A 15,269-nucleotide genomic window follows, 5' to 3' on the forward strand; every position below is an offset into this window, starting at 1 on the left:
AATCATGGAGGTGTCTTTCGGAATCTGGCTAGACCTCAGTCTGAAAGTCGAGTAACGTGTCCATCCCACAGCTGAAGACTGGTATCGTTGGATGCTCGAGTGGCTCTTGACCATAACAGTAATCCCTGCTTCGACAAAGTCATTGATCGGTTGGACACGAAAGTGGACGGGTTTCATGCTAGAAAGCAGCGTCTTCGGCACGAATATTGGCGATGGCGAGGTATCTCGGTAGGTAGGTTAGACAGAAGTAGACGAGTCCCCTCTCAGATATAAAGCTAAAAATGAGGCGAAGGCTGGCAATTGGCTCCACTCATCACAAGCTTTGGCCAGGCACCATAAAGGTGTCAGAAAAGAATTTCGCTGAACTCCGGAAGAAGATTAGGATCTTTTAAGGAAAGAAATCTTATAATCATAGAGTGACAAGGTGATCTGCATAATTGCGTTAGATCAGTCTGCTTGCACAATCAAACTAATCCATGTTCATGCTGGCAATCTACTAGTGAAGTATCCATGACTGAGTGACAACAGCCATCGACGTATGCCACTTTGAAGAAGGCGCATGTGCATGATAGTTGCATCTGATTTGAGAGATTCCCCCGACTAGCTCGAGGTGCCTACCTAAGTAAGGTAAGGTACAGTGCTTGGAGAGACCTTAGTTACTAAGGTAGTACCTCTGACCAGACACCTAGGTATGTTTGCGATGCAGTATCAGTACACTACCAGTACACTATCTTAGTACGGAGTACTGCATATCAAAAGGTAGTCGCGATGTCAGGCTAGGAATGGTGCCTACATGTATTATTTAAGCTCCTCAAATATGCAGTCCCAATAAATAATCAGAAGTTTTGTTGGAAGCGGTCTTGCTTCCTGTTCCATCAAGATGATCAAGTTCAACACGTCATCACTGATTTCGTGGTGATTTTGAAGGTGCATCTACAATCATTGCTCCACCCAATTCAAGGGATCTGTTGATTGCCTGCTATATTTGGCATGGCCTAACTTACAACCAAACAACCTAGAAAGGTACCTTACTAGATGCGTACCTTACGAGTCTCAATTATTCCATAAAGTACCTAAGGTAAGCTCCACACTCCAACCCTCAAGACGCCACCGCGAGTTACCGTAAATCTTGAATAATACAGCAGTTCGGTACCTTACTGCTTAGCTTCTCACTCAGCGCCAACGTTTTGCTGATGGAGTTGATCAGTTTATTATCAGGATTCAACCCTTGACATTCCGAGTTAGGAATCATGATCCCTCAGGCAGCTCGCCATCTGTTTGCTTCTCATACACTTCTCTAAGCTGCTAGCTGTTGAATGAGGTCATACAACGCGTGAAATCATATTCGGGGATTTCGAAATAAGCAGTTCCCCAAGGCCGATAATCCTATAACAAGCCCTGTTGGTGGCCATAGTAGGTACTAGAACTCGTATGGTAAAACACCTCGGCTACCTAGAAAAGCAGGCTGGGAAATCAAAGCGTGGAATACTTGGCCAATATGGAGTTGGGAGCAAAGAGTACGCTGACTCTATCCAGTCAAGTAGGTACACGGTACTCAACCACTTGATTGAAGAGCGTCTCAATTGGTCTCAATGGCATATTGCTCAAAATTCGACGAACCCACGACAGATGCTAACTTATAATAGTGGAACCTTGAAAAGGCTACCTGCCAATATTGACCTCTCTACTTTGTAGTAGGCCAGGTCCCTTCTTGCCTGTTTCTCAGGTAGCTATCTGGGTCTAAATATTATTACTACAGTATCTTCAGGCTGTGGTGGGTCATAGAAGGCTAGGAACGTACTATTAAAGCCAAATTACCTTGGGGTACTCCGTACACAGTATCGTAATCCATACCTTACTTAAGGAAGAAAAACTTGAGACGCAGATGATTCTCGTTGTAAAAGCACGAACCGCTGCATCTCTCTATTATCAACTTCTGTCACTTCTGTCACTCCAAGCTCTCAAGTTCTGTACCATACTTTATCTACCTCTTTTGATATTAATATTTCTGAAATACCTTACAGACTAGAGCCGAAAACCATGGTAAGATTTTGCGACGTACCTAGGTAATGTAAGTAAGGTACGGGTACGGATTAGCGGATAAATAGGTACTAGTAGTTCTCCGTAGATAGGTAGGGGATTACAAGTCACCAGGTCCAGGTACCTTGGATATTAATAGGAATTATAGCGATGGCTAGACAGGTTTCCGTCCGCACCTAAGGTCCATATAGAACAGGGTTGACTAGGTCCTCTTCTACTATCTACTCCGTACCTACCTTACTCTAAATTCTGATGGTTGATGATTCGAGGTTAAGAACTATCTATCAGTCCAGGCCTGGTATTCATGTTTTTCTGGTTTCCCGCCTCCCTCTCGTCCTTGTCCATCCACGATTTATTATTGTCCACTTCTCTGGCTGATTACTCCCCGTAGTCTCATTGTCTTCTTTCAACCCCTGTTGTCTATTTATTTGTTTTCCGGTTTTTGACCACCCACTCATTTCTCTCTGTCATCAGACCACACCATACCCTTCCAAATTTTAATCCGTCACTCAAAGAGCAATAGTCATCGTCGTCAGTTTTTGTTGCAAAGTCCGCGCTGCGACAATTGTCTGACTTTCATACCATTATCCACTCTAAGAGCCCCGCTGGTGATTCATTTTGAGGGTCCTAGCCAGAGACGCTATCGATTTTCTACCAGAAACTTCCCTTCGCTCCTTTCGTGCGCTCGCAGTCAGCGTTCTCCTTACCCCTTAATGTGCTCAGCCCGCCCACAACAGATTTTCCCTGACGGTGCATAGCCTCGTAATCGCTGCGTCTTCATTCTTCGGCGTTTCCTCGACATAAGCCCCACCTTCATCGGAATCTGAGTCGTTTCGAAAGGCCCAGAATCGCCCCTCCACAATCACCCGTTACCTTGTTTACGGAAAGCGAGGAGCAACCCAAGAGGATAATTGCTGGAACTGCCTTGTCTGCGGGACTTTCCGTCTAGACTCGTCGATTCCTCGTTGGGAATAAGTGGCCGACCCTCACAAGTCTGTGACCGACGGTCCATCTGTACAGATGCCAATTAAGCTCCCTAAGGGCTTTACGCGGCGGAAGTCGTCTGGAAATGCTCTTGAGGAGGTGGAGAATCCTCCTCAGCCGTCCTTTCGAGTCTTTGAACGCCCGTCTGCGGACCAAAAATCTTTAAGTGAAGGGAATATTTTCTCAAAAAGATCAACTGGAGGCCAAGTTTTGTACACTCCCACGGAAGAGGATGACAATATTTTCGCTGGAGCTGAGAATTTACCACCAAAGCATCGGTACAGTTCACCTTCCCAGTCTTGGGCGGATTAGTTGAAATATTATTAGCAGGGTTACTAACTTTGGGGTTCAACTACACTAGCAGCAATCCCGGAGGATCATCAGAGAGTTCTTCGTCTATTCGATTCAGCTTGTCATCGGCGCCGCGCTCTTTGACAGACGTACCAGTTCATTCTGACGCCCAATCGCCGCACTCTCGAAACCTCCACGACATACCCATTCCCCCTATATCTGGTGCACTACGCGCAGCGGGGAGAACCTTCTCTTTTGGGGGGAGACTCTCAAAGGCCTCGCCTTCAATCCCTCCCGCTCGACAGTCCACCCCCGGCCCGTCCAGGAACAGGGCGATGACGTCTAGTACAGCTAGCACCGCAACACCACCAAAGCTGTTAGACGATCTGAACGTTGGTCAGCTTGGCGATGAATTTACAAATATGTTTGATGACCTCGGGAAGCGGGATAGCGCACACATTTCCGAGTCCACATCTGCCGGGAAGCCCTTAGACATGGTACGAACCACTCTGTTCACCCCCAGCTTCTCGTCTTTCTCTAACCGGGTCAATGTTAATAACCTTTGGTAGTTACCATCCGCGCACCCTTCATCCGCGGCTTACCGGAAGGAAGAAAAAGTATCGCGTCCGTCCCCCATCAATACGAATGTGTCCAAGGAAATAGAACCTTCCCCTTACTCTTGGGACAGTCGACACTCCGGAGAGGGCCTTCTCAATGCTATGCAATCCCCCGCGGAGGACTCCCCGATTAGTCAATCAGGTGTGCCGAATTCAACCTCTATGTTGCCTGAAGGGCGGCGGAAATCTCTTCCCTTGGCAACTGCTACGACTTCCCACCGTTCTCTCATCAAGCCTCAGACGGGAGGAGACAAAGGATTGAGGAGAAGCGTCATCTACTCGACGAAACGGGATTCTACACCTATTGAAGACGAAGACGCTAAATTAATAATGGACTCCCTTCATTCAAGTAAAGGTGCGGTGCATTTTACGTCGACGTCGGAGCATGAGGGCTCGGATCATGAGCATCACGCACCCCTCATTGCTCAATCAAACACGCCCGCACTCATGAAGTCTCCGAGCCTTTCAACGTCACCCGCGGAAACACGACGTCAATCGCCTCCAGTGGGGGAGAGCCAATTCGACCCTTCCATTGCCGCGCACGCGTTACTGGCTGCTCAGTACGAGCAAAGCCAGCCGAAGCCCGGCACATCGACGAATAAAGTCATGACGCCTTCGCAATTCGAGCATTATCGGCAGCAGCAAGAGCTCAGGAGATCGAACAGTGACGCTTCCAAGAGTGAAGACTCGGCCGAGAGTGATTTCGATGAAGACGACGAGGTAGAGAAGAACCGGGAAGCTGAAAGGCAGCGACGGAAGCAGGAAGCTCATCTATCTGTATATCGACAGCAGATGATGAAAGTCACAGGCCAACAGTCTCCCGCACCGTCACTTCGACCGGAATTGGACCACGCCAGCAATAGTACGCCGAATCTAACGATTCAAGCATCAAATTCTGGCAACAGATCGGGCAGCGGGAAGAGCAGCGAGGGTGACGAGGACGAGGACATCCCGTTGGGAATACTTGCTGCGCACGGTTTTCCAAATAGAAACCGCCCTCCCAGTCGCTTGGCACCTTCAAGTTCTATTCCGAATCTTCGGGCCTCGTTTCAGCAGCCTTACGTCCAATCTCCAGGCTCCGTCGCTGGCGACAATGATTTGGCTAATCGCAGCAGCTTACCTGTCTTTGCTCGAAACCTCCCTCGGGATCCGTACTACGGGGCAAGCTTAGTCAATCCCCCGAACAGGGAGTCCTTGGCTTTTGGAGGGGGTGCGTCGGTGCATGGGGGTCCCACTACTTCGGCTGCATTGCCTCCGGGTGGCTTGGTGGGCGTCATCGCTACGGAAGAGCGAGCAAGAGCAATGAGACGAGGGAGTCCGAATACTCAAGCCGTATATGAGTTCCAGAACGGACTTGGAGCATCGGGGGCAGCCACCCCGTCGGGCGGCATCCCGAGACCTTACACGATGATGGGTATGAACCCCCCGAGTATGAACCCCCCGAATCTTCAGGCGGGCATCTCTGCTACAGAACAGGCGCAGATACAATTGTCACAACAAATGTCCCAAATGATGCAGGTGCAGATGCAATGGATGCAGCAAATGATTTCGATGCAAGGAGGGCAGACTCCGCCGCCGCAGCCACTGATGTCACCCGCGGGTTTTCCGCCATCGTTGCCTGCCAACACAAATTTGAGACCTGCTTCCATGCCTACAGCAGGACCGTTCAGTCCAGCACCTACCTTCAATGACCAAAGAACTCTAAGTATGCTGGACCCGAATGTCTCATCTCGGCTCAATGGCCCGGCGATACCCTACCTTCCTGCTGGCAACCGACCGGGCACACCGATCGGCCAAGGTTATGCACCGTCTATTGCGCCATCAGAACGTAGCAATGTCGGCATGGCACCTCGGTATCGGCCTGTATCGACGTTACAACCTGACCACGGATCTGCGGCCTATCCCTCGATGGCCAAACAATGGAATGACGAAAACCAGAGAACAGCTTCCCCAGCGGGACCGCTCGCCATGAAAAGTCCGTCGATGCCAACTGTGACCGTCCGTCCAGTCTCTACCGACGGAAGACCGCAAAATGAAAGTAAGAACGCTGTGCTAGACGACGAGGATGAAGATGAAGGGTGGGCCGAATTGTTAAAGAAACGCGAAAAGAAGAAAAGCAATTGGAGAATCAAGAAAGAAACGTCGAGTCTCGGAGACTTACTGAATGTGGTGCATTGATGATGCCCTTACTCGGCGCTCAATTTTCGGTCTCGTCACGATACTTTCCGCGTAAGCAAACATATACGCATACTCGATTACTTTGAGTTACAATCCTGCCCTTGACATCCCGGTGTTCTTATTTCATAGGGCCGAGATATCCAAAAAGCGGCTGGATGCTCCTTTCACTTTTGTCTTTTGGACCCAGTGTCCCTCGAATATTGATTGGCGGGTTTACGATACAGCATTGAAAATCGGCACTGCATCATGGCAACTTTTTTTCTATCTATTTATTTGTTGTCTTTCTCCATCTTTGAGCAAGCTAGGGGTTTTCTTAAGGCTGGTGTTTTGAGGCAGCAATGGTATATGATCGCTATTCAGCAAAAGGGTTGTGAAATCCTGTATCAAAGCAGTCGGCAGTGTATCTACTTTACTCTTGTATCTGTAATTGAATTCTAGTAATATACTGGGCATGGGTTTTAGGGACCGCTGCTCCTAAACATTTGAGTGCATTTCAATCGCATCTTCGTCCCTCCTGTCAGTAAAATGTGGCTAGCAAGCCACTAGAGTCCTGGCCTTCGCAGTGCTTCAATCTACTGGAATTCCCCGAATCACATCTCTTGCTTCACACAAGGTGTTCTCCACGATTGTGGATGCAGGCAGGATTTCCCGCACCAGGCCGACACCAGTGCCAGCATACGTTGTAAGTCTCCCGTCGGGTCCCCAACCGGCATCGCCTTTCTTCAGCTCTTCTTCGTACCACCTCTTATTCTCCTCATCACTCATTCCCCGCTCCACAGCATCAATGTAACTCTGGTTGATAATACCGCGCCCGTCGTATCGATTAGGCCAACCCCCGATACCCCTCACTCGATCATATACAGTCGACCTGATAGTGTTGAGACCACCATCAGATGCTCTCAAGATCTCCTTCTGATATCCGTGAGCTATATTCGCTTCTGCAGAAGCCAGGAAGCGAGTACCCATGGCAGCGCCGGCAGCCCCCAGTGCCAAAGCCGCTGCCAGTCCTCGTCCATCGACTATTCCTCCTGCAGCCATGATGGCTATGTGAGTTAAGTCTCGCTCCCGTAAAGCATCTTGGATCTCAGGTATCAAAGTCAAAACTGAGGCCGAATGAACTAGACCATGACCCCCCGCATCAGAACCTTGGACGACCAAAGCGTCTGGTCGAAGAAGTTCGGCAACGGCGATCGCCTCATCCACGGCGCCCACTTGCACCCAGATCTTGGTCCGGCCAGAGGTCACGACACGCACCTCCTTCGCCCAGGGCACTAGATCGTCCGGTTGGTTCTTTGGACCAAATAGCCACACAGCGCATGGCGTGTACTTCTGGATAGCGGCAGTAGAGACTTTGAGATCGGCGCCCCAGTTGAGGAAGCCCACCCCAATGGGGAGCACGCCCGTTTCTTCGTATATTTGCTGTACTATACCGCCTGATTGCTTCACTAGACGGGTGGCAACTTCCAGGTTATGATCCAAGCTCGAAACATCAAATCCTGCAGCAAGAAATCCAAGCCCACCGGCGGAGGAGACAGATACTGCCAGCGGGGGGCCGGCAATGTTCAGCATTGGAGCCGAGGCCAGAAGGGGACTCTTTATCCAAGGATAGGTTGATTTCAATACAGTTCTCAGCGACATAATCAGGACACTGTGAGATGTCTAGATCCCGGATTGCTTGAGTATAGTTTAGAGCAATAGGTAACGGTTCTTAAGACTAGAATGAGGATGCATGCCAGTTTATATCAGTGTAAGATACTATACGGGATCGTTTCCACCCGCCATCCCGATGCTGTTTCACATCACTCTGCGTTGTAATCCAATCAGTAAACCGCTCAGTCTTCCGCAAGGGGAGACTACCCATCCAATTCAAAACATGGAATTACTTGCATAGAGTCACTGGGTGGTAAGTCACTCGGATACGGTCGGGCCGCGGGGAGACTCTTTGTGATCAATATCCGTAGTATCACGTGCCTAAAATCACGAGACTCTTCAAGGCGGTAGATAATGAATGATTGAACCTGATAAAGCATTTTGATAGTAGAAATAAACTGGACAGCCCTTCTTAATTGCTTCACTCTTCCATCAATATCTTCAGTTTGCTCACAGAAGCTCACAACCTTTAATACCTCGCCTTGTTGCTTTGTACAAAGGATTCCTCCCTCCTATACTCGATCTATCAAGCTTGTAAGTTCTCTGATGTCCTTCCCAGGTTGTTGCCCTGAATGGTGTTGTCCTTAGGCATTCTTATTGGTTATTTGCTGATATCATCTGGAAGATCAAACTACTGTTTCTGTCGTTCTTTTTTCTTTTTTTGGATATTGAAGGCGAGTTTCGATCGAGGTTTTCGAGGCGAACAGGGGAACTTACAAGAACAGTTGTCTTTCTTGGTTCTCATCTGTTTGAATTCGTCAACCATCATTCCCGTTTGTTCCTTCTTGGGCCCCGGCTCTTCTGTTCTTGGGAATCGTGGGACTTGTGTGAACAAGTTTGAAACAGCCTCAACTTCACTTGTCATTCTCTCAAGATGAACGCGCCAGATCGGTAAGCAAGACCAGTTGCGTTGCACTGTCTATGGAAAACCGCATTTTCATGTCTTGGCTGCCTTCTTTATTCTTGTCCTGTCTCTGGTTAAGAGATCTACCTCGAGGCTGCAATCAAAAGTGATGGAGGGGTTGTCCCTTGCTGAAAGTAAAAATGGAAGATGTTGCCTTCACTATGTGCAGACCTGGGACAGGGCTTCCAGCTTTGTGGTCTGCGCTCTCGGCGATGCAATCACCCACTTTCCTCATACTTGAGCCTACCATCATCAACACAACTCCTGTTGACAACCATTTCCCTCTTTATCTGATTGTGATCTGTTTGTCTTCCTTTGCTCACCACCCTATTGTTTCTACATCTTGGCCTCTGGTCTTGTCCATTGAGAGGGTCCTGTCGCCATGAGTCCAAAGAAACCATTCATGCTCCCCAACGAGATGGCATACGCTCGTTGGATACATGCTGCTGGTGGTTCTCGTAATAATAATGCTTGCCTCTCCTCCATAAATTTGGACAATGATCAGCCGCGCAGGTGCTCACTCTTATCCCGTTCATGCGCCTGAAGATCCTTTACAAAGTCAACGAGCATTGGGTATTCAAGCTGACACTGTGTCTTTCTCTCAGTTTCGAGTCTTTTGTTCTGTCTCCTGGAGAAGAGAAAGTCGAGGTTGAGACCGATACTCGTGAGTTCTTCCATCAAATTTTACGGTGCAGATCAATAACGGTCGATCTAATGCATCTAGGCATTCCATCTTCCTCTATTTTCACTTTCAACAAAGAGGACCACACGCTCGGCAACCTCCTCCGCTCCCGTCTTCTGCAGAACTCTCATGTCATCTTTGCTGGTTACAAGGTATGTTCGCCTTAGAAGCCGTGTTTTCCCTCAAATTTATTTAAGATTTCCAGGGCTTTCCTTGCGAGCTCTGGGATGCATGACTCTGACGAATTGTCTCAGGTCCCCCATCCTCTAGTTCCCAAGTTTGAACTCCGCGTTCAGACTGATGGCGAGGTCACTCCTAAGGATGCTCTGCTCGCCGCCTGTCATGACCTTGTCAAGGACCTGGGCATCCTTTCCCGCGAATTCACCAAAGAATACGAGCTGCGTAAGATGGTCGGAGCTACTCAGCAGCAGCAGAATGGTACTGCAGAAGGTGCTTAGATTACCGGTTGCGATACTGGCGAATCGGAGCTGATTTGCATCTGCTTATTTTCCTCCTCTGGATCTCGGCGCATCTGGTTTATGCGAATCACCTGTACATTAAAACGTGGCCATTTGCCATATTTTCCATGCATTGTCTTCCACGGGCTTGATGGTATCGCAAATTGCACGTTACGCGAGATGATGATTTATCGAGTTGCTTAAAGTTTGGGCTCGGTTTTTGGAGGAGCCTCTACGCTACGAGTTCATCATGATAATGAGGGATGTTGATTGCTGTCTTTAATGATAACGTCCAATTGAATGAATATTATGCAACGACAAGCAGCAACCGAGGCTTTTTATCACCTAGAGGTTCAAAAGCACAATTCAGATCGCATTTGTAGCCTTCCAATCGTCATGGGCAAGCTACTACTTACTGTAGGTATATTTAGTTGACACCGGATCACGAGGGTTGGAGCCTGGATTCCCGGAAATTGTGGCTCCACCGCTCCCTTTCGGGCTAGCGCCGATATTGCCTCCGTGTGCCTGAACGTCCAGGCGTCACCACAGCCGCAGCTCCTCCTGAATCCCTCCTCCCAACTCTATCTTGCATCGTCTGGTTTCTTTCGTTCATCTGCTTCTTTGTCGTCAATTTTCTTCTTGCTTGATAGTGACCTGATCTCTGTATCTTCTCAGCCTGCACTACCTATCTTCCTTCCCAATTCTAATGCAAGCGCTGTGATGTACTCTTCGTCGAACTCCTTCTTGGGCGGCGTCAACAACGCCCGCCCAGGACAGCCGCCTTTCATGCAGCAACCTCCATACTCGCAATTCCCTCAAGGTCAGCAACAAATACCACAACAGACTGGCTTTCAACCACAACCCACCGGATTTGGACCTCAATCGGCCTCTCATCTGCAGCCTCAGCCAACGGGGTTCCCTACTGGACAACTGCAACCTCAGTTCACAGGCTTCCCTGGCGCTGCGCCTCAGCAGCAGCAGCTTGGCGGTTATCAGGCGTCCGCGCAACAGCCGCAGTACACAGGTTTTCCTCCTCAAAGTCAACCTCCATCGCTTCAGGTGCCTTCGACCACCGGCCTGCCCACTCGACTTGCTCCTAGGACGTCTTCGGAGATAGCCAACTCGTTTAGCGATGGTGCTAACGTGGCGCCTCCACCACCGCCCAAGTCTTCGGGGAGCAGAATTCCTAACATACGGCTATCGTTCATCACTGCGCAAGACCAGGCCAAGTTTGAGCAACTTTTCAAGTCCGCGGTGGGTGATAGTCAGACAATGGACGGTTGGTAGTCCTCAGATGACATGGCGTTGATTGAGAGATGATTTGCTGAAGTCTATCACATACAGGGGGAAAAGCTAAGGATCTACTTCTGCGTTCGAGACTTCCCGGCAGTGAATTGTCGAAAATATGGTGGGTAAAATGCCAATTGTTCTGAAGGATGTTCTTGAAGCTGACTATTCAATCCAGGGTTCTGTCCGACACCACCAAGTCTGGGCAATTATTCTTCCCAGAATTTGCTTTAGCCATGTACCTCTGCAATTTGAGGATCACGGGTCGAGAACTTCCCGCTACTCTACCGGACAAGATCAAAAATGAGGTTTCAAGTATGGTGGATATCATCTCGTTCGGGGTTCCCGACACTGAGCCGCAAGCCGCTGCAAGAACGAACGTTCCCAGCTTCGATGCTCCGCTCTTGGAGAACAAATCTGCTCCTCCGGCTCCTCAGCATCCTCAGCCGCAGCAGCCATCGAATGCACAGTTTCTTTCGCAACTTACTGCGCAGCCCACAGGCTTTGGTCCTCAAGCAAGCGGTTTGCAGCCCAATCAATCCTCTTTTCTTGGAGCGAACGCAACTCTCGCACCACAGGCTACAGGCTTCCCCGGACAGTCTCAGCAGCAGTATCTGCAGACCCAGCCAACAGGTTTAATGACCAATCCTCAAGCTACAGGCTACAGTGGTCCCCGTCCCCCACTTCCGCCTATGCCTACCGGATTTGGTTCGAATCTTAGTTCGATGCAGACAGGTGGATTGGTTGCTCAGCCGACTGGAATTCCCGGCCAATGGGGGTTTGTTAACGCACCGTCAACGGGTTTGCCCAACATCGAGGCCTTGAAACAGCAACTCATGCCTCAGCCTGGTCGTGAAGGCGGGTTTACGACAGCCGGTCTCTCTGGCAATGCTAGTATTCCTTGGGCAATCACGAAGGAGGAGAAGAAAATCTACGATGATCTCTTCCGAGCATGGGATGGCTTCCATAAGGGCTTCATAGGCGGCGATACCGCTATCGAAATCATGGGACAAAGTGGCCTGGATCGCAAAGATTTGGAGCGAATCTGGACGCTTGCCGACCCCAACAATCGAGGTCGTTTGAACATGGATGAATTCGCTGTGGCCATGCACCTGATTTACAGAAAACTCAACGGGTATCCAGTCCCGAGTCGTCTACCCCCTGAGCTAATTCCTCCGTCAACGAGAAACTTGAATGATTCAATAGGCGCGGTCAAGTCCCTGCTATCCCAGGATGCAGAGAATCGCAAAGCTTCTGGCGCTTTTTTGCAACCTCAGAAGACTGGTGTGAGTTACCTCAAGGAGCACTCATTCCGTGGCGGTGCAAGGTCTCCAGGATTCGGCCGCAAGGATGCCACTCTCTTTAAGAATAATGACGAGGCTGCAGCTGGTTACCGGTCTAGCGCCCGTCGTCGTATGGGTAATGACGCCCGGCCATCATCTCCCGCTGCCTCTCAGGCATCTGAGGAGGAACTATCTGTTGAGCAGCTGAAGAAGAAGATCCGTGAGACTCAGATCATGCTTGATGCTGTCGACTTCCATGATGAAAATCGAGCCGAGGAGGATGAGGTCTTGGATCGCCGTGATCGTCGGGAGGCTGAAAGCCTCATGGATCGAATCCGTCGCGTTCAAGACGATATCGACACTCATCCTAATGCAGCTTTCCGTAATCTGGATAATGGCGCCGAACGGAGATCCTTGCGTCGTCAGCTCCAAGCCTTCGAGGACCAGGTTCCTCAGGTCGCATCAGAGGTCCGCCGTATTGAACGTGAGATAGCCGATGCCAAACTTGAACTTTTCCGCTTGAAGGACGCAAAAGCACATCCAAATAGTGCTGCCAACATCGTTGGAACAGGACCCGGTGGCACCGTGACGGAGGCGGATCGTATCAAGGCCCGCGCCCGTGCAAGGATGCAGGCTCGGGCCGCCGAACTTGCTGGCAGACCAGTTCCTGCTTCAGTGGACGACGATGGAGCTGCGGCTCGCAGGTTGGAGGCTGAAAGTACCGGTATTCGAGCAGACAGAGAAAAGAACGAGGCCATGACACGTGACGTGGAGGAGAGCGTGAGAGAGTTCACTCGCAGCCTAGAAGATAGCCTCAAGGAAGAGGGTGAAACTTCGACACGTGAACATGAACGTCGTCGGTGGGAGGATGCCTTGGGGGTCGAGGACGTCATTCGGGACTTCATCTATGACTTGCAACGAGGCAGCCGAACGGCACACATCCGTAAGGAAGAGTAAGTGACATAACTGTACTAAACGTACCTTTGGTCGAGTCCGAAATAACACTTTGCAGGGAGTCAAGGAGTTCTGCTCAAGAGCAGCGACTTCGCCACGAAGAGCCGTCCGTCGGTGTCTCTCGGCTGTCCCCTGCGCCTTCCGCTGGTTCTGCCAGTTCGTTACCGGGATCCACTCACGAGGACCGAGTGGCTGCGGCTAGAGAGCGCGCCCAAAAACGTATCGCGGAGCGCATGGCGGCTGCCGGTCTGAAACCACACACTGACTCGTCTGAAACCCTTTTACAGCGCCAGGAGCGGGAAAAGAAAGAGCGAGAGGAGCGTCTGAGACGAGCAGAGGAGGAAGACGCGAAGAGAGAGCAAGAGAGACAACGTCGCTTGGCTGAGGAGCAGCGTAGCACTTCTAACGCACCTGCCAAACCTGTGGGCAAGAAGCCACCCCCGGCTCCGCCTTCACGCCGAGGGCGCACGGACAGCGCGGGCCAGGCTGAAGTGAAAAAGGCCGCAGAAGAAACCGTCGCTGCGGAACAGGCTATCAGGGAGGAGCAACAGGCACAAGAAGAGGAGACGAATCGCCTCGAGTAAGCCCCATCCACCTATCATTGTCGCTTCGAGGTACATTTGGCTAACAGTGCTCTCACTTTTTGTAGGATGGAAGCTCAAAAGCGTGAGGAGGAACTTCTCAAGGAGAAAGAGGCACAAGAAGCTCGTCTCCGTGCACTGGAGGAGCAAGTCAAGCAAGGCAAGATCCGGAAGCAAGAGGAGAAGCGTCGCAAAGAAGAAGCCGAACGGTTGGCCAAGGAAAAGGAAGCCGCACTTGCAGCTCAGCGCGCTGAGATCGAGAGGGCCAGGGAACGAGAGCGGCAACTTCAACTAGAATTGGAAGGTCTCGATGAGGAGAGTTCTTCTGATGACGAAGGACCAGCGAACGTCACGCCTCAGGATAGCACACCGACCCAGAGCCAATTACTCCCCACAGTGGCTCCTACGGCTCCTGTTGCTGCACCGGAACCCGAGCAGGCTGCCAGTCCCGAAGACACGTCCTCTCATGCTCCTCCACCTGTGAGCTTCAGCCCAGAGACAGAGTCCAAAAATCCGTACTTCAAGATAACCAACCAGGCTGCTGACACACAAGTGGTCTCTCCTCCCCCTGTGCCGCAGACCAATGTCACGTCCCCCAAGGCTGATGTACACTCGACCAATCCTTTCCACCGTCTCGCACAGCAGGAGAGTTCGAAACCTGCTTTCACCGGATCCGCGCCGCTGGAGCGCAAATCTCGTGCGCGTCCTGAAGCAGACGATGACTGGTCTGCTGCAGGTTCTGAATTCGACTCCTCTGACGATGACGACGACGAGCGGCCAGGAGGTGGTAGCGCTAAACAACTCGCGAGTATTCTATTTGGTACTATGGCACCACCACGACCTTTGAGTGCTATGGATGACCAATCGCCCTCCAAGTCGTCGACCCCAGTGCAAGACAGCTCAGTTGCCTCACTCCCGGTGCCCGAGCCGAACGGCAGCCTCTCTGCTCCTGCTGCCCCTCCTCCGCCACCTCCTCCTCCGCCACCAGCGGCAGTGCCTAGCTATGATCCGTCTGTTGCACCGCCTCCACCTCCTGCACCACCTATGGCACCACCTGCGCCACCTCCAGGCCCTCCGCCGCCCCCGGGCCCTCCTCCACCACCAGCTCCTCCGGCTGCTGGTGGTCCGCCTGCGCCTTCAGGAGCCCCAAATCGTAGCGCGCTCTTGGCCTCAATTCAAATGGGCAAAGGGCTTCGGAAGGTCCAGACGAATGATCGGAGCACGAGCTCGAGTGCCGGTCGTGTGCTTGGCTAGATTCAAGGCAAGTTGACGCACGGCTGCCAGCAATCTGTCGCCAGTGGACACCAAGAACTGTATATTGTGAAATGGAAATCCATATACCGTAGAAGGAATTTATAGC

At 50.9% G+C, this 15,269-nt stretch overlaps 4 protein-coding genes across 4 annotated transcripts; 3 read left to right on the top strand and 1 right to left on the bottom strand.

Annotated features, from left to right (window-relative positions):
- Positions 1–3,060: 3,060 nt before the first annotated feature.
- Positions 3,061–6,110, top strand: Aud_009835 (uncharacterized protein; the record flags this gene model as incomplete). Its single annotated transcript, XM_043294680.1, has 3 exons — positions 3,061–3,302; positions 3,386–3,812; positions 3,885–6,110. The coding sequence occupies 3 exons, from the start codon at positions 3,061–3,063 to the stop codon at positions 6,108–6,110; spliced, it is 2,895 nt and encodes a 964-aa protein (XP_043150615.1).
- A 567-nt stretch (positions 6,111–6,677) lies between these two features.
- On the bottom strand, positions 6,678–7,748 carry Aud_009836 (nitronate monooxygenase; the record flags this gene model as incomplete). Its single annotated transcript, XM_043294681.1, has 1 exon — positions 6,678–7,748. The coding sequence occupies one exon, from the start codon at positions 7,746–7,748 to the stop codon at positions 6,678–6,680; it is 1,071 nt and encodes a 356-aa protein (XP_043150616.1).
- Positions 7,749–9,046: 1,298 nt separating this feature from the next.
- Aud_009837 (DNA-directed RNA polymerase II core subunit RPB11) lies at positions 9,047–9,804 on the top strand (the record flags this gene model as incomplete). Its single annotated transcript, XM_043294682.1, has 4 exons — positions 9,047–9,122; positions 9,170–9,328; positions 9,389–9,498; positions 9,601–9,804. 4 exons carry the CDS (start codon positions 9,047–9,049, stop codon positions 9,802–9,804), a joined length of 549 nt encoding a protein of 182 aa, XP_043150617.1.
- Positions 9,805–10,524: 720 nt separating this feature from the next.
- On the top strand, positions 10,525–15,163 carry pan1 (actin cytoskeleton-regulatory complex protein PAN1; the record flags this gene model as incomplete). Its single annotated transcript, XM_043294683.1, has 5 exons — positions 10,525–11,083; positions 11,149–11,212; positions 11,270–13,327; positions 13,387–13,908; positions 13,978–15,163. The coding sequence occupies 5 exons, from the start codon at positions 10,525–10,527 to the stop codon at positions 15,161–15,163; spliced, it is 4,389 nt and encodes a 1,462-aa protein (XP_043150618.1).
- Between the last annotated feature and the right edge of the window lie 106 nt (positions 15,164–15,269).

This window comes from Aspergillus udagawae, assembly GCF_001078395.1.
Source record: "Aspergillus udagawae IFM 46973 DNA, scaffold_8, whole genome shotgun sequence".
In the NCBI taxonomy this organism is placed as follows: Eukaryota; Fungi; Ascomycota; class Eurotiomycetes; order Eurotiales; family Aspergillaceae; genus Aspergillus; species Aspergillus udagawae.